Source organism: Juglans regia, chromosome 6 (genome assembly GCF_001411555.2).
Source record: "Juglans regia cultivar Chandler chromosome 6, Walnut 2.0, whole genome shotgun sequence".
Lineage (NCBI taxonomy): Eukaryota > Viridiplantae > Streptophyta > Magnoliopsida > Fagales > Juglandaceae > Juglans > Juglans regia.
Genome location: NC_049906.1, coordinates 38125625 through 38149865, shown reverse-complemented (window position 1 = coordinate 38149865; position 24241 = coordinate 38125625). Strand labels below are relative to the sequence as shown.

The window sequence follows — 24241 nt, the reverse complement described above, 5'->3', positions numbered from 1 at the left end:
TTTTTTTTTTTTTTTTTTTCATGTGGTCCTATATTATATATATATATATATATATTCCCGAGAGCATCTCTTTAATTACACTGTTTTTATTTTACTTTTGCTTTTATCTGATTAGCTCTATCTCACTTTTGCTTTACAGATTGCGTGTTACAATTAAAGAACAAGGTGCCGCTCGCAGCCGAACACTCTGAATTGGTTTTTTCAAAGTAGATCATATATAGCCTGCTGGCCGCCCAGAACCTATTATACCAATATTAATTCATACTTCTATCTTGTCAATGATCTACTTCAATATTAATTCTCTCGTTTTATTCAGATTTCCTAACCAATCTTATGCGTGACAGGTCATAATTATATATATATATATATATATTGTTTATCAGAATTAATAGATCAAGTACTACCAAATTCGTGTAGATTTCCTTCTCATGAGGAACATACCAGGAAAGAAACGATTATAAGGACCCACACCCCCCAAAAAAGAGGAGAACATGTAAAGTAGGTTAAAGAAAGAAAAAAATAACCACATGCAGTAGTAGTACTACCTTTGGCTTTAATGTTGTAGTCTTGTAGATCAGCTTTCTCTTTTAGAATATTTATTACATGATCTTCTTTGTTTCGACGTTCGATCCTAGCTTCTAAAGTACTGAGATCAACCACTTCTACTGTTAAAAGAATAAATTAAATCTTGAATATTGTTGTAAAAAGCAAGCATATTATATATAATATTATATGTGGGGTATGATTCATGCATACTGCAAGCTGTGACGACGTGCATGGAACATTCTTCGCTTGAGGTCCAAGCTGTGATCTTTTGGGGCCTATCCCAGATGATCATCGGGATGTGTATATATATATATATATGTATACATTTTATTATATATAGATTATAAGCGTTAATTGCACGTACGTAGTAGGAGGAGCTGACTATCTAGAAAATTAATGGATTCCAAAATAGTTGATCAGCATGAAACGAGTGATATTCATCCTCATGATCCTCCTCATCATGATCGTCTGGATCAAAAGAGTACTACTACTACTCCGGACGAATCACACAAATTATATGAGCATTTGGAGCAGATCAAGGGCGAGTTGTTCAGATTGGCGATGAAGGCCGAATGGAAAAAAGTTGTGGAGAAATATACGAAAGAATTAGAGTCTGTTTACAACCTCAAGATCACGAGGTCAGGGGACACAGCATTACACATAGCTGTCTCCGATGGCCAAGAAGAAACAGTCGCAGATCTTTTAAAGTTAATGCAGTCTAATCATGCCAAGGAGGCTGTTAGAACTAAAAACGAGCGAGATAATACCCCTCTCCATACTGCTGCAGCAATGGGGAACCTGCCCATGTGTAAGCTCATAGCACAAGTTGATCCATCATTGGTGGGTGAACGTAATTGTGAAGGAGAGACTCCTTTTTTCTTGGCTGCCGTCCACGGTAAAAAGGAAGCCTTCCTTTATCTCCACAAAATCTGCGTTGATCAGGATGGCAAGCCGGACGATATTGGCTACACATATGCCAAGAGGGAGGATGGTGATACCATTCTTCACTGTGCCATTAATGGCGAGTATTTTGGTGAGTGAATACTAATTAATTACTGATATATCTATTATATAGTAATTAACATGTATATATGTTTGATCATTTTGAACTACATGTGTGTGTGTATATATATATATATATATTATGTGATCATGTACGTACCGTGTACAGATTTGGCATTTCAAATAGTTCACTTGTATCCGGAGCTGGTTGACAGTGTGAATGAGCAAGGATTCTTCCCTCTCCATCTGCTAGCCACCAAGCCTTCTGCTTTCAGAAGCGGTAGCCACCTTGGACGATTCTACAAACTCATCTATCACTGTAAGTATCTTATGTCGATATATATCCATCCATCCATCATTATATATTATTAACGTTACTCTTCTGATATATAATAATTAGTAGATAATCTTTATCGGTAACCGTATGTATGTACTCTCTCTCTCTCTCTCTATATATATATAGATATATAGAGAGAGAGAGAGAGAGATCATAACAATTAACGTGCGTGTAATATTAATATTGTTGTTTAATTTGAAGCCATATTTATTGATGAGCTGAAGCCTGAACAAGAATACGATGATCAGAGTCCACCGGCAATAATAAAGAGTCGTAAAGAGGAAAAGAATCCGAATTATCCAGAGAACTACAGGACATGCGTCAACTTCTTTAGATTGTTCTGGAAAATGGCTCATGTTGGTATGGGAAACGAGTATTTTTATTTTTATTTTGCATTCAAACATCACAATATTTATATCATGTCTAAATGATTTCTCTCCCCCTCCCCCCAGTTGTTCCTAGAACAAAGGATAGATCAAAGCCATCAGATGCAGAGAAAGGAAAAAATGATCAGTTAATTATAGCCCGTGGTAGTAATGCAGGTAAGCAACATTGGATACGATCTATTAAATATACGTGTTTGAAAGCAATTTATAAGCTCATCAATTGACCAATAAAACATTTAAAGGACTCCTAGCTAGTACAATATAATAAAAGATTAGTAATGCTAGCAATCAGGTACAAATTCCAAATAGACAAATCTTATGCGAGTCCTTTGTAAAATAGGTCTCACTCTAAAAAGTAAATTTTTTTATACTTTTTTAAAGTTGGGTCTTCTTTATTATAAAAGCTTGCACGAAATTTGTTTATTTGAAACTTAGACAAATCATTTCTCATAAAAGATACCTCATATACATTAAGGTCTTGTTTGATTACACAATTCAGAAAAGATGAGATGAGATCGATGTTTTGTTGAAAAAATTGAATAAAAAATTGTTATAATATAAATTTTTAATATTATTTTTATTTTGATATTTAAAAAAGTTGAATTTTTTATTTTATTTTATATGAAAGTTTAAAAAAATTATAATAATTACATGAGATGAGATAGTTTGTTACACAACCAGTCCTAAGTTGTTATCTGACACAATTATTTATTATTCATTTAAAGATTTTCAAAATATTTATACAGGCAACAATAAATACTATTAGAGCTAGCTAAGTACTTGATATGCCTATTTTGTTCCCGGTTCGGAGACCATCTTGATCCCAAGCCCTAGTCTTATACATTCCTAAGTACTGGTGCATAAATATTAATGCTTAAGCTACAGATCATCATGGAACTCGGGATCAACGACATCGGTTATTTCCAACCAATTATGACACCTGCTTTGAATTTGTCAAGTTTGCATCCAAGGCGATGCTGATCATCCTTGGACTAGGTATGTATGCTAGCATGCAGCTGGTAGTTAATATATATATATATATATAAAATTTGTTTCTAATATATATATATATATATATATATTTATATATATGGCATTTGTTTATGTTGTATGTTAATGATAATTAGGATCTAGCTCGATAAGAAAGATACATGATAAGAAACAAAAGCACAAATGGGCCGTTCAAGTCATGAACGAACTTCTAAAACATACCAAAACGTACGAGGATTGTTACACAGCCGGCGGGGCGGACCCGAATTTATTTGCTGCAGCAACGCTACCGACAATATCCAAACACGAAGATGATGATCATCAACTGGATACAAAGCCTTATAATGTTGATCACGAAGCTGGCGGCCAAGTCGGCTTTGACAATATTGGTGGAGAAAGTATATATCTATAATCCCAGCTTATTGATCCTATTAATTCCTAGTTCTTACAGATTAATTACGTACATGCACTCATGATTTGGTATATACGTGCGTATGTTGGTGCATGGCATGCAGTGGACAAAAAAATTCATGAGCCGCCGAAGAAGGAGTCTCCCATATTAATTGCAGCTAAAAATGGTGTCACTGAAATCGTGGATAAAATCCTAGAACTCTTTCCAGTTGCCATACACGACATGAATGTGGACAAGAAGAATATAGTGCTGTTGGCAGTGGAGAACAGGCAACCACATGTGTATAGATACTTGCATAAAAGAAATATCCTGGTTGACAGCGTGTTCCGGAAAGTGGATAAAGACGGGAACAGTGCCTTGCATCTTGCGGCAAAGCTTGGAGACTATAAGCCTTGGCTCATTCCCGGGGCTGCCTTACAAATGCAATGGGAAATCAAGTGGTATGAGGTACGTACGAGAGAGATCATCATCATCAGCTGAAGAATTCTTTTTATATATATATTGATATGCGCTTATATACTGGATGCTTGGGTTGATGCAGTTTGTCAAGGATTCCATGCCAACCCATTTCTTCCCCCGTTGCAACAAGGCGGGCAAGACAGCAAAGGACGTGTTCACCGAAACCCATCAGGAACTAGTAAAAAACGGTGGTGAGTGGCTAACCAACACCTCTGAATCCTGCTCTGTCGTTGCTGCACTCATTGCCACTGTTGCCTTCGCGACGGCTTCCACAGTCCCCGGAGGTGTCAAGCAGGATACTGGCACCCCGACGCTTGAAAACCAACCGGCATTTGACGTATTCGCTATCTCATCACTTGTTGCGCTTTGCTTCTCGGTCACTTCGGTGATAATGTTCCTTTCCATTTTAACATCAAGGTACCAAGAGAAAGATTTTGGGACAGACTTGCCGAGGAAGCTCTTGGTGGGTTTAACATCTCTGTTCGTCTCCATAGCTTCAATGTTGGTTTCATTCTGCGCTGGACATTTCTTTGTGCTAAAGGATAAGTTAAAATATGCGGCATTTCCAGTGTATGCAGTCACATGCCTGCCTGTAACTTTTTTTGCCGTAGCACAGTTTCCACTCTATTTTGATCTTATATGGGCCACCTTTAAGAATGTGCCACAACGTAGCTACAAGGTGGTTCTCTAAATAATTATATATATCCACTTCTTCCATATTTTTCCTTTTTTCGATATCTTATAATCGAATTGAGGTATCCTTTGTTTGCATGACATATCATCCGTATGAAGGAATGATTAATTAATTAATGTTGTATTTTTCATGCAATGTATCCTAGACGGTTTTTTACCATTAATGATGAAAGATGGTGATCTATTATATTAGCCAGTTCTCATGATGATAATCATCAAGTTCCTATTCTTCTTGTATGTTTTTTTTTTTCCTTTTAATTAAGTAAATTCCATATCTTTGATTATCAGTTTTGGAAATTTCATGATCATTGGGCATCATGAAGAATAGGGTATCATTGGGCATCATGATCAATGTATCACATCAAATCACAACAGTTTATCATGAATTTATTTTAATGAGATCTTTTGTAGTTAAAATATTTCTCTAAATATTTGTGTGGGGTATGAATGCTATCCGAAAATCGTTTATATGGACAATGTGAAATAACCTAGGGTTCACATGATATCATGTTTATCTGATCTCTTCAAAACTATACAATCTAATTCGATCAAGCAATCGGAGATACTGTTGTGTAAGCTAATTAGCATGTATATATAGTACTTTGGAAAGGTTACCAAAGTTGGTGTTTTATCAATGCTATATATATAGCTCCATTTTTTCCCATCGTTGATTTCGAGGTAATTAAGATATATAGCTAGTAAGGCTTGAATATTTGTGTGTTATAGTATAAATTTTTTTTTTTTTTATTAAAACTCAAAATTCTATGTATACATACTGATTAGAAAATCTCTGAAAAAGTAAGGAAAATCAACAACGGTGCAAGAGATAGCTTTGGAGAGGAAGAGACGGTTGTGACATTAGAACACAAGGGATCTAAGAGGCCCATTTATCACAGTAAAATAGCTAAGACTCAGCCCATTATAAAAAATGGATCATCCTCTTATTCCAAAGCAGCCCAATTAAATGTGACCGTTTCAAAATCCAAAAGAAGTTTTGGATACGCTTCTCCCACTAATGAAACCCTATTAAATCCAAGAGTCGGGCTATTCTGCCCGCTCAAGTTGACAGCTTGTTATTTTTTAAATTTTTTTGATTTTTTTCACATTTTTTAATATATTTAAATATTTAAAAAAAAATTAAAAAAAAAATCTCAATACACTTATAATCACTAAGTTAAAAAAATAAAATAAAATTGAGCGGTATAATTAGGAGGCAAACTAGTTTTTTCCTAAATCCAAATATATTCATCTCATTGGCATTTGGGTTGGGCTAAATATATAATTTGCTAAATATTTAACTAAAACTCTCTTATTCCTACTCATATCAGATTAATTATTCCTTGGAGAATATGAGCTACAATATTTATTTCTCTAAATTTAGCAATGCATTATAGCTATAGCAAAATGACTCTCATTATTCTTGTTCTCTAATCTTGCTCAAAGAAAAACTCTACCTAATTCTATGTAAAGTATACTAAAGATCAAATAACATTTTAATAATTTTTTATTAAAAGAAAATAGCTAATTCAATGTGAGCTCATGCAAAATAAAAAGGTGAACTCTTTAACTAAAGTTAAGTTAGAGTAATGCCTAGATGCAATCTGTAAACTTCGGGCACATGATTTGCAATTGACATGGTAAGACTTGATTTGTTAAAAAAAAAACTAAAAATTAAAATCACTAGTAAATCAAGTCTTGCCATGTTAATTAAATGGTGTGTGTGCTTTGTGGAGAACTGTTCGAAAAAAGATAAATTTGGGATCCATACGAAAAAATTATTTTTTTTAATAGTGGACCCCACTTTTTTTCAAAGGGAGTATGCAGGGCTTGCACTTCCTATGACTGTATCTAGCATTACTCCTTTTATATAGGTCTCATACTTGTCCATTTTTTTCAAAGAGAAATGTTTTAGCCACAAAATATTCCACAAAAGTAAACACACAAACTGACATGGTTTGAAGTCATGTAAAGTCATGTCAGTTTGTGGGTTTACTTTCGTGAAATCTTTTTGTGATTGTAATACTTCTCTTTTTCAAAATAAGTGCGCAAACTTGCAGTCTTACCTAAGAGTCTAAGACTATTTGAATCATTCTCATACTAGTGCATATTTTCTTTGACATAGAGAAATGCCCTTTTTGGATCAAGCAACCTCCATGCCTAAGCAATATTTAATAGGACCTAAGTCCTTTAATTTGAAGTGTGTACTTAAAGAAGATGTAATATGCTGAACAACAAATACATCAATACTTCTAGACATCAATACTTGCTAGAAGTATATCATCTACATATACCAATAAGGCCACAAATTACTCATCCTTATTTCTTGTAAACAAATAGTAGTCTGATTTGGATTGAACACCAACTGTTGTAATTTTCTCCCGCAAGAAGATTAGAGACTAACATAGAACCAAGCGAATCTCTGTTTTGCAGGTGATACAGACTAGAATCTTCAACATTGAGTGAAACAGAGGTTGATGTAACCATTCTTGCAGTGGAAAAAAATGATTCTTGCAAGTGAACAACGATTCTTGTATTGGACAAAAGTGAAACCATAAGGTATCCGCTCTGATACCATGAAACAACTTTAGTCAATCTTAAACTAAAGAGAAGAGAAATATATTATTGGAAGAAAACCCTCTGTATATTCGACTTCAAAAATAACATAAGAGAGAGTGTTTTGTATTTATACATAAGAGTAAAGTGAACTATGTAGTAAAATGAAGGAATTAGAAACTTTAACTAACTAGTTACATTGACTATCTATTTATAGTAAGAGAAATGATATTTGCAGTCGTAGAGTGTGCAAGTGTTGTGTAATTATTTTGAAAAAAGTTAATAAATACATGACCCACATGAAAAAATTAATTTTTTAATCATAGACCCTACTCTTTTCAAAGCGATTGCGTACTTTACAACTATATATAACATTACTCTTATAGTAAAGAGCTAAACAATAATTTTATATTATAATTTTAAAATTATGTGTAATATCATATGAAATCTTATCAATTTATAAATTTTCAAAATCTTTTTGTAAAAGTAATACTTCTCTTTTTCAAACTAAGCATAGTCGTACTAGTCAAAGAGACTATTTGAATCATTTTCATATTAGTTAACCAATAATTTATTTCAAGTCAACGAGGAACTGAAGAAATTAAATTTTAAACAAACATTACTAGGATGTATAAAAGACGGAAATATCCCTAATTAGGATATGTTGTGATGGATTAAAAGATTATCTAAAATCCGAGAAGCATGAAAACACGCTCCCACACACGTCTCTCCTCGATCTCCACAATCCAAGTAACTGAAACAAACACAAACACGGCCTCCTCCCTCTCCGCTCCATCCGCGACTCCTTTTCTCTCTATCTCTCCCTAATTTCCTTCCTCTCTCTGTCTCTCTCTCTCTATATATACACATTCAAACCCAGCACAGACCTCCACAATACAAATTAATCAACATCGGCTAGCTACGGCCTATGGATCCTCCTCAGGACGATCACCACCAACACAACAATTCCTCACCCTCTTTCAAACAAAAGTTCAAGTCCTCCCTTTTCTGCTTCCCCAAAAGCCCCCACCACCATCGAGGCGACACCGTCACGAGCTCCGTCGAGAAGAAGCCGAGGCTCGTCCGGAGCAACTCATTGTGGACAAAGTCCAGGCCGGAGGCCGGATCTGATCATCATCACGACATACCCGAGCTCAAACACCGGTGCAAGAACTTCATATTTCGAATGGGCTCAGGTCGAAAACACGCCAGGCGCCACTCCGCCGACTTCAAGTACGACGCCCTCAGCTACGCCCTCAACTTCGAGGAAGAAGACTCCCGTTCCGAAGACTTCCCGTACAGAGACTTCACCGCCAGGTTGCCCCGCACTCCTCCTTCCACCGATGTATATAATATTGAATCTATTGATGATCAAGCTAGGACGGACGGCATGTAGTTAGTTAGTTAGTTAGTTAGTTAAAACTTAATAATAATTAGAAAAAAAAGGTCATTAGTTTCGTTATTTTGTTTAATTAATAAATTATAATTAATTTGGTTAATGCATGTATGCATGCATGGTGTTGGTTATATGAATCAATGCGGCGGCTAGGGTTAGTTTTGGAGTACTTGTGGAACACGGCGTATTGAGGGGGGGAGATCATTGTAACTGTACATACGTACGTGGGGGATTCATGAGAACATTATAATGATCATGTGTTAGTGTGCGTGGATTCAGATCAAGCCTACAACAACATTGTTTTTTAAGAAACTAAATATATATGGTTCATAATCATGTTGTAGGCTTGCAGTCCATAAATATGGTTCATATAGTTTCGTTTGTTTTCGCATATGAGATGAATTGAAATAAAAGTTTAATATTAAATAAAATATTATTAGAATATATATTTTTAATATTATTTTTATTTTAAAATTTGAAAATATTGAATTATTTAATTTATTTTGTGTTAAAATTTAAAAAATTTGTAATAATTAAATAAGATTATTTGAGAAAAATTGTGAAAATAAACGAGGCCAAGTATGCACAATTTTATGCATAATATTATAGGTATTGAGTGATAACTTCATTTCATTCAAATTTCAAATTTCAAAATCTTCACTATTTTCAATAGTTGACACATCAAGTTATATTTTCAATATAACTTGCAAGTATAAATAGTATTTTTCTAATATTAATGCATGCATATGGAATCATCATGGGATACCTTATGCATGCACGCTATATTTATATATATATATATATAGAGAGAGAGAGAGAGAGAGAGAGAGAGAGATGTTATGAGCTGCTTAATTTTGAAAAGACGAGAAGATATTGCGGGATGTCCCACATTCGATTCCATATTTTTGTCCTTTTGAGTTAATAAATTATCTAGGGGTGGGAAGCGAGGGTCCGCCCGCCCTCATCCGCCCCGCCCCTCATGAAGGACCCCTAGCGGGGGTGGGGGCAGACTGATCCCAACGGGGCCCTGTCCTGCACCCTGTTTCGCATTCTCCCATATTTATAATAAAAAATATTATTTTTTTTTATATTTATACAAATAATTTATATAAATATATTGTATATAGATATATACAATTTGTTAAAAACTTGAATTCAAGTTAATGGATTATCTTGGCCTCCTAAGCCAACCTTTATATAGGAGGCCAATGCAATACAATAGTCGTTCTTAAACAATGTATGACTTACTATTAACTCACACATTGTTACATTGTTTAAGAACGACTATTGTATTTTCTTGGACTCCTATATAAATATTGATTTAGGAGGTCAAGGCAATTCAAAATACAACTATAAAGAGTTTATATTTTTTTCGAATAAAATTTATAATTATATTATATTATAATTTGAGTCTAAAAAAAATTAGACAAAAAAAAAAAATTATAGACCCAATGAATCACTGGGTTGAGCGGGGGGCGGGGTGGGGTGCGATTTCAACGCCACCTCCATGCGCATGGTGTGGGGTAGGTGTGGGGTAGGGGGCGGGGAGGGGGTGCCCCCGGCCTGCACCACGCAAGTAGCACCCCTAAAATTATCCACTAAAGGAAGGGTAATTTGTAATTTATGTGGAGTTTAAAGTTATTTGCTATATGCTCGTTAGACTTTCAAATATTCAAGCCTTACTAGCTATATATCTTAATTACCTCGAAATCAAAGATGGGAAAAAATGGAGCTATATATATAGCATTGATAAAACACCAACTTTGGTAACCTTTCCAAAATACTCTATATACATGCGAATTAGCTTACACAACAGTATCTCCGATTGCTTGATTGAATTAGATTGTATAGTTTTGAAGAGATCAGATAAACATGATATCATGTGAACCCTAGGTTATTTCACATTGTCCATATAAACGATTTTCGGATAGCATTCATTCCCCACACAAATATTTAGAGAAATATTTTAGCTACAAAAGGTCTCATTAAAATAAATTCATGATAAACTGTTGTGATTTGATGTGATACATTGATCATGATGCCCAATGATACCCTATTCTTCATGATGCCCAATGATCATGAAATTTCCAAAACTGATAATCAAAGATATGGAATTTACTTAATTAAAAATGAAAAAAAAAACATACAAGAAGAATAGGAACTTGATGATTATCATCATGAGAACTGGCTAATATAATAGATCACCATCTTTCATCATTAATGGTAAAAAACCGTCTAGGATACATTGCATGAAAATACAACATTAATTAATTAATCATTCCTTCATACGGATGATATGACAAACAAAGGATAACTCAATTCGATTATAAGAAATCGAAAAAAGGAAAAATATGGAAGAAGTGGATATATATAAATATATATATATATATATATATATATATATATAATTATTTAGAGAACCACCTTGTAGCTACGTTGTGGCACATTCTTAAAGGTGGCCCATATAAGATCAAAATAGAGTGGAAACTGTGCTACGGCAAAAAAAGTTACAGGCAGGCATGTGACTGCATACACTGGAAATGCCGCATATTTTAACTTATCCTTTAGCACAAAGAAATGTCCAGCGCAGAATGAAACCAACATTGAAGCTATGGAGACGAACAGAGATGTTAAACCCACCAAGAGCTTCCTCGGCAAGTCTGTCCCAAAATCTTTCTCTTGGTACCTTGATGTTAAAATGGAAAGGAACATTATCACCGAAGTGACCGAGAAGCAAAGCGCAACAAGTGATGAGATAGCGAATACGTCAAATGGCGGTTGGTTTTCCAGCGTCGGGGTGCCACTATCCTGCTTGACGCCTCCGGGGACTGTGGAAGCCGTCGCGAAGGCAACAGTGGCAATGAGTGCAGCAACGACAGAGCAGGATTCAGAGGTGTTGGTTAGCCACTCACCACCGTTTTTTACTAGATCCTGATGGGTTTCGGTGAACACGTCCTTTGCTGTCCTGCCCGCCTTGTTGCAACGGGGGAAGAAATGGGTTGGCATGGAATCCTTGACAAACTGCATCAACCCAAGCATCCAGTATATAAGCGCATATCAATATATATCTAAAAAGAATTCTTCAGCTGATGATGATGATCTCTCTCGTACGTACCTCATACCACTTGATTTCCCATTGCATTTGTAAGGCAGCCCCGGGAATGAGCCAAGGCTTATAGTCTCCAAGCTTTGCCGCAAGATGCAAGGCACTGTTCCCGTCTTTATCCACTTTCCGGAACACGCTGTCAACCAGGATATTTCTTTTATGCAAGTATCTATACACATGTGGTTGCCTGTTCTCCACTGCCAACAGCACTATATTCTTCTTGTCCACATTCATGTCGTGTATGGCAACTGGAAAGAGTTCTAGGATTTTATCCACGATTTCAGTGACACCATTTTTAGCTGCAATTAATATGGGAGACTCATTCTTCGGCGGCTCATGAATTTTTTTGTCCACTGCATGCCATGCACCAACATACGCACGTATATACCAAATCATGAGTGCATGTACGTAATTAATCTGAAAGAACTAGGAATTAATAGGATCAATAAGCTGGGATTATAGATATATACTTTCTCCACCAATATTGTCAAAGCCGACTTGGCCGCCAGCTTCGTGATCAACATTATAAGGCTTTGTATCCAGTTGATGATCATCATCTTCGTGTTTGGATATTGTCGGTAGCGTTGCTGCAGCAAATAAATTCGGGTCCGCCCCGCCGGCTGTGTAACAATCCTCGTACGTTTTGGTATGTTTTAGAAGTTCGTTCATGACTTGAACGGCCCATTTGTGCTTTTGTTTCTTATCATGTATCTTTCTTATCGAGCTAGATCCTAATTATCATTAACATACAACATAAACAAATGCCATATATATATATATATATGTATATATTAGAAACAAATTATATATATATATATATATATATTAACTACCAGCTGCATGCTAGCATACATACCTAGTCCAAGGATGATCAGCATCGCCTTGGATGCAAACTTGACAAATTCAAAGCAGGTGTCATAATTGGCTGGAAATAACCGATGTCGTTGATCCCGAGTTCCATGATGATCTGTAGCTTAAGCATTAATATTTATGCACCAGTGCTTAGGAATGTATAAGACTAGGGCTTGGGATCAAGATCATGGTCTCCGAACCGGGAACAAAATAGGCATATCAAGTACTTAGCTAGCTCTAATAGTATTTATTGTTGCCTGTATAAATATTTTGAAAATCTTTAAATGAATAATAAATAATTGTGTCAGATAACAACTTAGGACTGGTTTTGTAATCAAACTTACTTATTTCATTTAATCATTATAATTTTTTTAAACTTCCACGTGAAATAAAATAAACAATTCAAATTTTTCAAATTTTAAAATAAAAATAATATTAAAAATTTATATTATAACAATTTTTTATTCAATTTTCAACGAAACATCTCATTTCATTTTGTTTGAATTGTGTAATCAAATAAGGCCTTAATATATATGAGGTATCTTTTATGTGAAATGATTTGTCCAAATTTCAAATAAACAAATTTCGTGCAAGCTTTTATATTGAAAAAGACCCAACTTTAAAAAAGTGTAAAAAAATTACTTTTTAGAGTGAGACTTATTTTACAAAAGACTTGCACAAGACTTGTCTATTTAGAGTTTGTATTTAGTTGCTAGTATTACTAATCTAGTTTTATTATATTGTACTAGCTAGGAGTCCTTTAAATTTTTTATTGGTCAATTGATCAGCTTATAAATTGCTTTGAAACACATATATTTAATAGATCGTATCCAATGTTGCTTACCTGCATTACTACCACGGGCTATAATTAACTGATTTTTTCCTTTCTCTGCATCTGGTGGCTTTGATCTATCCTTTGTTCTAGGAACAACTGGGGGAAGGGGGAGAGAAATCATTTAGACATGATATTCTTGTCACAAATATTGTGATGTTTGAATGCAAAATAAAAATAAAAATACTCGTTTCACATACCAACATGAGCCATTTTCCAGAACAATCGAAAGAAGTTGACGCATGTCCTGTAGTTCTCTGGATAATTCGGATTCTTTTCCTCTTTACGACTCTTTATTATTGCCGGTGGCCTCTGATCATCGTATTCATGTTCAGGCTTCAGCTCATCAATAAATATGGCTTCAAATTAAACAACAATATTAATATTACACGCACGTTAATTGTTATGATCTCTCTCTCTCTCTCTCTCTCTCTCTCTCTCTCTCTCTCTCTCTCTCTATATATATATATATATATATATAGAGTACATACATACGGTTACCGATAAAGATTATCTACTAATTATTATATATCAGAAGAGTAACGTTAATAATATATAATGATGGAAGGATGGATATATATGGACATAAGATACTTACAGTGATAGATGAGTTTGTAGAATCGTCCAAGGTGGCTACCGCTTCTGAAAGCAGAAGGCTTGGTGGCTAGCAGATGGAGAGGGAAGAATCCTTGCTCATTCACACTGTCAACCAGCTCCGGATACAAGTGAACTATTTGAAATGCCAAATCTGTACACGGTACGTACATGATCACATAATATATATATATATATATATACATGTAGTTCAAAACGATCAAACATATATACATGTTAATTACTATATAATAGATATAGTAATTAATTAGTATTCACTCACCAAAACACTCGCCATTAATGGCACAGTGAAGAATGGTGTCACCATCCTCCCTCTTGGCATATGTGTAGCCAATATCGTCCGGCTTGCCATCCTGATCAACGCAGATTTTGTGGAGATAAAGGAAGGCTTCCTTTTTACCGTGGACGGCAGCCAAGAAAAAAGGAGTCTCTCCTTCACAATTACGTTCACCCACCAATGATGGATCAACTTGTGCTATGAGCTTACACATGGGCAGGTTCCCCATTGCTGCAGCAGTATGGAGAGGGGTATTATCTCGCTCGTTTTTAGTTCTAACAGCCTCCTTGGCATGATTAGACTGCATTAACTTTAAAAGATCTGCGACTGTTTCTTCTTGGCCATCGGAGACAGCTATGTGTAATGCTGTGTCCCCTGACCTCGTGATCTTGAGGTTGTAAGCAGACTCTAATTCTTTCGTATATTTCTCCACAACTTTTTTCCATTCGGCCTTCATCGCCAATCTGAACAACTCACCCTTGATCTGCTCCAAATGCTCATGATGATGAGGATCATGAGGATGAATATCACTCGTTTCATGCTGATCATGATGATCAACTATTTTGGAATCCATTAATTTTCTAGATAGTCAGCTCCTCCTACTACGTACGTGCAATTAACGCTTATAATCTATATATAATAAAATGTATACATATATATATATATATACACATCCTGATGATCATCTGGGATAGGCCCCAAAAGATCACAGCTTGGACCTCAAGCGAAGAATGTTCCATGCACGTCGTCACAGCTTGCAGTATGCATGAATCATACCCCACATATAATATTATATATAATATGCTTGCTTTTTACAACAATATTCAAGATTTAATTTATTCTTTTAACAGTAGAAGTGGTTGATCTCAGTACTTTAGAAGCTAGGATCGAACGTCGAAACAAAGAAGATCATGTAATAAATATTCTAAAAGAGAAAGCTGATCTACAAGACTACAACATTAAAGCCAAAGGTAGTACTACTACTGCATGTACTGCATGTGGTTATTTTTTTCTTTCTTTAACCTACTTTACATGTTCTCCACTTTTTTGGGGGGTGTGGGTCCTTATAATCGTTTCTTTCCTGGTATGTTCCTCATGAAAAGGAAATCTACACGAATTTGGTAGTACTTGATCTATTAATTCTGATAAACAATATATATATATATATATATATAATTATGACCTGTCACGCATAGATTGGTTAGGAAATCTGAATAAAACGAGAGAATTAATATTGAAGTAGATCATTGACAAGATAGAAGTCTGAATATTGGTATAATAGGTTCTGGGCGGCCAGCAGGCTATATATGATCTACTTTGAAAAAACCAATTCAAAGTGTTCGGCTGCGAGCGGCACCTTGTTCTTTAATTGTAACACGCAATCTGTAAAGCAAAAGTGAGATAGAGCTAATCAGATAAAAGCAAAAGTAAAATAAAAACAGTGTAATTAAAGAGATGCTCTCGGCAATATATATATATATATATATATATATATATATATATATAAAATATGGGACCACGTGAAAAAAAAAAAAAAAAGTTAATAGAAGATCTCACTCTTTTTAAAAATTATTGTACAGTACTTACGTATTCCGTGACTGCATGTAATATTACTCTACAAATAATGATGCAAGTTAACGTTGTGAAAAACATTAATGATAGAAAAATAAAACAAAATAAGAAACTCAACCGCACGACATAAAAAGTTACATTTGATAATGTGCCTATATCTATGAAGCTGTAGAGGATTTTATTATCTTGAAGAATGACAAAATACACTTTGAGACGAAATATACTATTCCAAACGACCATACTGTTCATAACAAACATATACATAGGATTGGACGGCAAAAAACTTTAATTTCACAACTACTGAGTTATTCATTTGAGCAAACTCTTTGTATGATGTTCGCTCAAGCAAACTCTCTGCCTGAATTTTTCTTAAGTCACAAATAAGGTCAAAAAGTTTTCTCGAGGTTGTTGCCCCCTGACACTCATATATTAGCCCAAGCCTTATTGAAACTCCACCAAAAAATAGTGATGAAACCTTGTCTGCCGAGTCATCAAATCAGGCCGTCATAAGAATAAATTAGGCTCCACAAACCCAACAGTTAAAAATTCCAAAATGTAATATTGTTATGTTCTCAGCTAATATATACACCATAAGAAAAAAAAATTATTTGTAACGAGTTATTTGTAATGAAAATGATTATTTATTATGAGAATGTACTGATTTTGATAGAAATTTGTCATTTTCGACATAAATAACTAGCTACATATAAGCATTTCTCTTGTAGTGATAGTTATGTACTTAAAACTAAAGGTTTGTAAGGTAATCCATATTGCCATGATCTGTCACACACACACACACACACACACACATATATATATATATATATAAATTTTCCAAATAAAAGGATAGGAGTGGTTAATTGGAGTTGGCTTTCTTAGTTGGGTATGATTATAGTAACACTCTATCAAGCGAACATGAGGTCTTGTGACTTTAATGGGGCCTAGATAGCAGAAAGTCGTAGACGCTCCCTCAAGTCAAGTTTGAGCCATAGTTTAGACTTTAATCTTATGAGGGCTGCTAGAGACACAAATGAATCTCATAAAGGGATCACATACACTGATGTGGCACACTGTCAATGTGCCACATTTCCCTTTTTTTTTTCTTCTCTCTCTCTCTCTCTCCCATTAACCCTCCTCCCCCTTTCCCTCATTGCCAGCGTTGTCTGCCCCCCCGGGATGGTTCCCGACCACCAAAGCCAATGGACAGCGGCCGTCAACCATGCAAGCCATGCACGAAACGTGCACCAACATGCACGACAAGCTCTTCTTGTCCCCTCTGGCGGTCGCTACTTGGACCGCCAAAAAATTCTATCGGCTCAGAGGTAAATCCCGACCACCACGGCCAACTAACGGCGGCCGTCGACCACACACACAGTGTACGAAATGTGCACTGCACTACCGTGAGCTCCACGTCAGCGGTGCTGCTCGGATCGCTAGCGTCTTTTGCCCACCCTGAGGTGGTCCCCAACCACCTTGGTTGTCACGGAGAGAGGGCATGGGGAGGGGACAAGGGTGGCAGGCACGGTAAGAGGGGGGAAAAAGAAAAAGAAAAAAATAAGGAGGAGACATGGCACACTAACACTTTGTGTGGGATCTCTTTGTGTCTATAGTATTTTTCTAATCTTATTAGAAATTTCAATAAATCTTTAGGTAGTTAAAATCAATTATCTAAGATAAATCTATATTCAAATTCAAATCTAAAACTTAGTAAAAATCACTTCAAAGACTTAATTCAACAAACATTAAAGGACCAATACAGGTCCATGGGTTGGTGATATGTCACATGAAATCTAGGAAGCCTAACGTCTGTTTGTCAGTTTGATTCATATTGGTTCAAGGCCTATTTGCACTAACATAAGTCTATTTTGTGTGTTGAGCTCATCTCAACTTATCTCAAACCAATAACTCATTACTTTTTTAATTTTTTATAAAAAGTTAAAACATATCTCAACATACTTTATATATTCAAACACATCTCATTAGATCCACATAACTTACTCAAATATCTTAACTCACTGCTATTTAGAGATTAACTTAAATCATATAAAATCATCTCAGCACCCAATTAAACATAACCAATATTATTACGTCTATTTCGTTTGTAGTGCCAATATTATTACGTTGAAGACTTGCAATCCATTGTTGAAAAGTTTGATGTATAAGCAGTTTTTTCTTTCCACCTCGATCTTGGAGGTACGTCATCCAAGATAATAATTGGATCCTTTCTCTCATTTCTCATGCATCCACAATTCTACTACAAGTTCCCGGCGTTGGGTACCTGTTGTGGAATCAACTGACGTGGTTAAAAAAAACAAAAAACCAAAACGAATTCATTTCCCCAGACTTCCATTCCTTTGTCTTCCCTACAAGCACGTCAGTAACCTTGTGCTTGAGATTTTCTCTCTGTAAACCCAGCTTGTACGCTTTGTCTCCTACCCACGATGACGATCACATACCTCTCTCTTCCTTCCTTTTCGCCGCTGCTTCCTTTCTTCTCTATATGTTTCTCAGTTTCCAAACGGCTTCCTCAATTGTATAAACTTTCATGTTTTCTTCACTTAAAGCGTTGAGGTTTTTAATTCTTCAAATCCATTTATAATTTTTATTTTCAAGGATATGATCTAATTGTTAAAGTCGCGTCTTTTTGGTTTTCAGATACAAATAGAGCTCGAAAGAGTGAAGCACGAAAAAGAGAAATGGCCGAAGAGCATAGATGTTAGGCTTTGACTTCTAAGGGCCACCGACTAATGAACCTCTACTCTAAATGCCAGGCTTTCAACCAATCGTTGGTTGAAGAAACACTACCAATGAGGCACGGCTTGGTTAGAAAATAGCGAAGACGAAGAATATGAGAATCAGTACCCAAGAAGAACTTGTCTTTGTGTTTCGTCTTCGTGATCTTTTGTGGGGAAGCTTGCTCCTGAAGCTGAAGTGCTGTGTTCCGTGAAAAGAAAATGCAAAGAAGATGCAAAGAAGAAGATGAGAGGAAACACACTGTTTTATTTTTACACGTGGTTAGACGTGTACGCGGGTTTCCCCTCCCGAGTACAAATAACTTTTTTCCTGCACCCATCATGTCTCACATGTAACAACTGTTATATACCGTCTTGTGGGCAATTCTCGTGTATTTTCTTCAATAAAAAGTGAGAGAGATTATTTAAAAAATATTTTTTTTTTTATATAAATTTGAAATTTACCTATGAGTATACAAATATTGTATATTTTAAAACTGTAAATATTATTTTTTATTGAGTTAATAGGTCAATGGCAGATCTAGAAAGCCGTTAATAAAAAGAAACAGAAAAAAAAAAAAATGATAGCATGGCCGCCGGCCCAAAATGATAGAGACGGCCTATACATGAGAGAGTCCAAGAGCCGAGTTCTCTTGATGAGTTTACTCATAAAGATGAAAGGCAAGAGCCGAGACCTGCACATGCAGTACTAAACTCGTAAGTGAGACAAAATTTAAAATGTAATGATATATTAACTTGATATAGATATATATATATATTAGATGAAAGTAACGTGGAATAATGCACGTTTGTTTAGTTTATATTTAATTCTTTTTGTTAAGAATTAATTTTAAATTAATAAAGATGTAATATTTTTGGTTAATTAAATAACGATGTAATATTTATATTATTTATAAATAATTACACGCTGTGTTATATTTATTATTTTATTTTATTAATTTTTAGTTATAGTGTTTCTATTTGCCTTTTTTCTATTTTTTTATCTTTTTATTTTATTAAGCTTGTATTTTTCGGATAGGACTTACTTTTAGTGGATTTTCTCCGTTTCTTCTCCTACACGTTTTACTTTTTTCACATCTTTAACCATAGCAAAGTTAATGTGGGTTTGGACTTTGCATCCTTTTGATGTTTATTTCCCACCGCAGATCAGATCATGAGTTAGTATCCTACTTGGTACTTGGGTTTTTTTCCTCTTTTATTTTCCTTGGACGAAAAAGTTAATGAATGCCGTGAATATTTAATATGAAGCGAACCATGAATATTTTTGGGTTTCTTTTCCTTCTCATTTAAGCCTAGAAACTTCCCCTCCAATTAAATACCACACCACTATCATATTTTCATCCCACTATGTAAGATATGATATATTTATCACTATTAGATGATAAATAATTATTTAATAAATGATCATTCAATGATAATAAATATATTACATTATATATAATGGGATGAAAATAAGATGATGGTGTAGTTTATAAAATTTTCTGACTTAAAACAAACTCATCTGTGGATGCATATAATGAAATATCCAATATAAATCACTTCGTTGATATCATGACTTCAAATAATGTAATAAATGGTACATACAGGGAACAAACTGACAAAAGAGCCAATTATGACCTTTCGTTTTACATATTTATTATCCAGTGCCTAAAGATCAAGATAGACCATATACCCAGTATTCTTGTATTAATCACTATAAGAAAATTGCTTATTTACTATAAATTAATTTAACAAAATGACTATTTGTAATTAAAATTAGTTATAAATAGTCTTTTAATTGTAATAAATTAATCATAAAAACTTATTTTTCTTATAGTGAATATAGGCCGGCCAGTCTCATGCATGCCAATAAAGTCATGAAAATTTTTCAAAATTTGGAATAGAACAAACAGAGAACGACTCATCTCATACGATGTACAATGTACATGCTAACTCCTACAAATATTTAAGGTAAACAAAGGAGGAGTACCTCAAGAGATCAGAACCATTTGATAAACGCATTATACGAAATGTAAAACAGCATGCAATTAGTATATGGTCAAAAAAGGTGGCCAAAATAATAAATATATTGATCATACCGTTTCTTTTCTTCTTTTGCAAGACAAAAATGTATAGAACTGTTATTTCATGCCGGAAATCAGCGAGAAACGTGCTCAAAGATCAAAACTCTAAGAAGCTGTGTATAAATCTTCTTTACAAACAACAATATTTAATGAAGTTTAATTCAAATATGATGGTTTAACTTCCATACGTATTTAATGAAATTTAATTCAAATATGATGGTCTAACTTTCATATGTCCATTACATTCACAGTACACTGACAGATTTAGATGAACGGCGTTAACTTTAATGAAAAAATAACAAAAACCTTTAAAACAAGATTTGACGTTAGATAACCACATTATATATATATATATATATATAAAGAGATATATTTATATATTAGAGAAATCGATCGTACCGTACATTAGTGCCTCCAACTATATGTACGTACGTGTTCTCACCGATATATATATATATATATATATATATATTAAATATTGGAGAATTAATTACGTTTTTATCCATAAATTATCACTTGCCTCTTATAATTTACATCTTAAAACTAAAAACAAATTTGAACTTGCACCATTAAATATTTAATAGAGATTGAAAATTGAAAATTGAGAAATTTAAGGTATGGTATATACGTACGTAAGAATATTAATTTCTTTTATAATTTAAGGTGCAAAATAATATATATATATATGTGTGTGTGTGTGTTGATGTTGTAAAAATCGCACAATAGGTCTGAAGGGAAGAAAAAATCATTCTCAGCCCACTGGGACAACTTGGGTCTCAATTGGTGTTGTTAGGAGTCCCTGGCAGTGTGCCGATGCGGCTGTACGGTGTCGGTGTGTACGTCCATGGTAGTGAAATGCGTAGAGAAAATAATAGAAAATGGGCATATGAGTTTACATGGTTTGGCATAATACTTACATCCACGGACGTTTGGGGAAGAGAAACTCACTATAATATTCTTGTTTACAGTCTCTCATAATCTATCATTCCTCACTGTACAATGGTGGCTTCAGATACATTTACTGGATAAAAATCATTCGTTGGAGCTCCCTGTTCTCAGGTTGAAGAAGAGGTTAAAGAGGAAGAAGAAGCATTGAAGAAGAAGAAGATCCTCCCACTGGTGCTCTCCTTTCACAAGAAGAAGAAGAAGGAGAAAAATACGAAGTCAAGAGAGTTTTTGGTCATCTAGCTGAAATTTTTATCTACCTCCCGATTGCTTGTCTCAGTCTGCAGTGATGGGATCGGTCCCATTTGCAACCTTTTTTTCCCCATACTTCCCTTTGACTTGCTCTGATGGCCCTGCCATTGCCTGCTACACGTTCCCCTTTGTTTCATATCCTTTTGTCCTTTTTCTTATTTCTTAATGTGGCCCGGTGGTTGAGACTTATAGGGCTTTAACATTTTACCCGCTCACAATATATATATATATATATAAATATATATGGCAGTTTGCATATGATCTGTATGTGAGAAGCGAAACTCTATACCCAACATTGATAAGATTGCGATTCTTGCTGACATCGTGAAACACATCCATATAGATCGAGCTCATGATTATATATACAACACAAAAGTTGATGCATACTAATTGTTGTGGAAATGGAATAGTCCCACATGTAGGGGTGGGCAGCAGGGGCGGGGCCCCGCCCACTTTCGCCTCGCCTCCATATGGGCAGGCGGGCTACCTTGCTCCGCTCATGCCGGGGTGGGGTCCCTCGCCTCGCATAGAGAGGGCCTAGCGGGGGCGAGGGGCAGGATGACCCCAGCGGGGTCACGCCCTGCCCCCCGTCCCCTGCCCCCACTCCACATATAAATTTTTTTTATTTTTATATATATAAATAAATATATTGTATATAGATATATACAATTTATTAAAGACTTAAAATTATATTCAAGTCATTTGATTGCTTTGGCCTCCTAGGCCAACCTTTATATAAGAGGCCAATGCAATACAATAGTCATCCTTAAGCAATGTGAGACTTACTACTATGTCCCACATTGCTTAATGATGACTATTGTATTTCCTTGGCCTCCTATATAAAGGTTGGCCTAGGAGGCCAAATCAATCCAAAATCTAACTCTAATGAGTTTAAGTTTTTTTTTTTATTTTTTTTTTATTTTTTTTATATTTATATTTATGAATTTTAATTTATTATTTAAATTATATTATAATTTGGATCTAAAAAAATATTTTTAGACCAAAATAATTTTTTTAAACACAATGTGGTGCCTAGGCAGGGGGCGGGGCGGATTGAAAATTTCCCCCCTCCCCCGCCTCCCGGGGGCGGGGGGAGGGGGGAAAACCCCCAAACCCCGCATGGTGCGGGGGAGGACACCCCCCGCCCCACACCATGTGGGTATCACCCCTACCCACATGCATGTTTTTGAACGCCATAGCCGGCCAACGTGAGACTAGGGTTAATTGGGCAGCGGGGCACCGCCACCTGACATCTAGTTCTGCCCAAACTCATATATATATATATTAAAAAAATAATTTTTTTTTGTTTTAAAATAAAATGACGCCGTTTCTTACTAGGTTTTGTTTAAAACTGTAGATGCAAAAGTTTGGGTATGATTGGATGACTAAGTTGATAAGTTTGGATATGATTAAGTGAATAAGATGATAGAGTTTATCTTATCTTTGGTTTTGTAATTTGGATGAATGTAAAACAATTTGACTTTATCTATGACTATTTTGATTTTATCTAGAGGTTGTTAGGAAGTGTTTTAGATAAGTCAAAAGTGTAGAAGTCAAGTTCTAAGAGATAGATCTTATCTAGGGAAGAGTTTGATTATGAAACTGCCAATGCTGAGAAGATAAGTATCAGGCGCCAGCAAAATCTGTCAGCAGAGTTTCACTGTGACTCAAACTCTTATTAGATTTATTCTGTCAGCAGAGTTCTACTGCAATTCAAATTCTTATTAGATTATTTATTTAAGAGATTCTACTAGTTAGGATCAGTAGAGATTTCGGCCTTGTAGATTTTAGAGTCTTTTCTAGTGCTTATGTGTGAGAAAATTCTTAAGAGAATTTTTTAGTTATTTTTCTCTCATTGAGTGCATGCTTATTCTATGTTGGAGTTTGATTGATTGAGTTCAGTCACTAGAGTTCTAGGAGAGAAGTCAATAGTTTGAAAATCGCCAGAAGTTCTGGTTACTACTATGGTAGAGGCAAATAGATAGTTTTTCGGATCAAGAGAGTCAATTAGTAAAGATTTTGTAATTGAAAATTAATTGCAACTGATTTTCAAATAATAAAAGTGATTTTTTTGGGTTTGACTGCCCCGTAGAGTTTTACCTTTGAAGAGTTCTTTAAAAAGTTTCTTTATAATCAAATTTGGTGTTACGTACTTTATTTACTTTATGAATATGATTGACTATCGAATTATCGCATGATT

General features: G+C 35.0%; 3 protein-coding genes across 3 annotated transcripts; 2 read left to right on the top strand and 1 right to left on the bottom strand.

Annotated features, from left to right (window-relative positions):
* Positions 1-881: 881 nt before the first annotated feature.
* On the top strand, positions 882-4981 carry LOC108989309. Its single transcript, XM_035690940.1, has 8 exons — positions 882-1579; positions 1718-1867; positions 2087-2245; positions 2338-2427; positions 3157-3267; positions 3399-3659; positions 3777-4120; positions 4215-4981. The coding sequence occupies exons 1-8, from the start codon at positions 943-945 to the stop codon at positions 4821-4823; spliced, it is 2361 nt and encodes a 786-aa protein (XP_035546833.1). The 5' UTR covers positions 882-942; the 3' UTR covers positions 4824-4981.
* Positions 4982-8306: 3325 nt separating this feature from the next.
* LOC109008192 lies at positions 8307-8774 on the top strand. Its single transcript, XM_018988206.1, has one exon. The coding sequence runs from the start codon at positions 8307-8309 to the stop codon at positions 8772-8774; it is 468 nt and encodes a 155-aa protein (XP_018843751.1).
* Positions 8775-11184: 2410 nt separating this feature from the next.
* On the bottom strand, positions 11185-15067 carry LOC109011688. Its single transcript, XM_035690942.1, has 8 exons — positions 14442-15067; positions 14163-14312; positions 13765-13923; positions 13577-13663; positions 12737-12847; positions 12351-12611; positions 11890-12233; positions 11185-11795 (listed from the first exon to the last, which is right to left on the bottom strand). The coding sequence occupies exons 1-8, from the start codon at positions 15028-15030 to the stop codon at positions 11187-11189; spliced, it is 2310 nt and encodes a 769-aa protein (XP_035546835.1). The 5' UTR covers positions 15031-15067; the 3' UTR covers positions 11185-11186.
* Positions 15068-24241: the final 9174 nt, after the last annotated feature.

Bases quoted from the DNA above. Each gene is read 5' to 3' on its own strand.
- LOC108989309 (XM_035690940.1), top strand. From the start codon at position 943: ATGGATTCCAAAATAGTTGATCAGCATGAAACGAGTGATATTCATCCT. The intron at 2,246-2,337 runs GTATGGGAAACG...CCCTCCCCCCAG, and splicing joins CTGGAAAATGGCTCATGTTG to TTGTTCCTAGAACAAAGGAT. The intron at 2,428-3,156 runs GTAAGCAACATT...CTTAAGCTACAG, and splicing joins AGCCCGTGGTAGTAATGCAG to ATCATCATGGAACTCGGGAT.
- LOC109008192 (XM_018988206.1), top strand. From the start codon at position 8,307: ATGGATCCTCCTCAGGACGATCACCACCAACACAACAATTCCTCACCC.
- LOC109011688 (XM_035690942.1), bottom strand. From the start codon at position 15,030: ATGGATTCCAAAATAGTTGATCATCATGATCAGCATGAAACGAGTGAT. The intron at 13,664-13,764 runs GTATGTGAAACG...CCCTTCCCCCAG, and splicing joins CTGGAAAATGGCTCATGTTG to TTGTTCCTAGAACAAAGGAT. The intron at 12,612-12,736 runs GTATGTATGCTA...AATGATAATTAG, and splicing joins GCTGATCATCCTTGGACTAG to GATCTAGCTCGATAAGAAAG.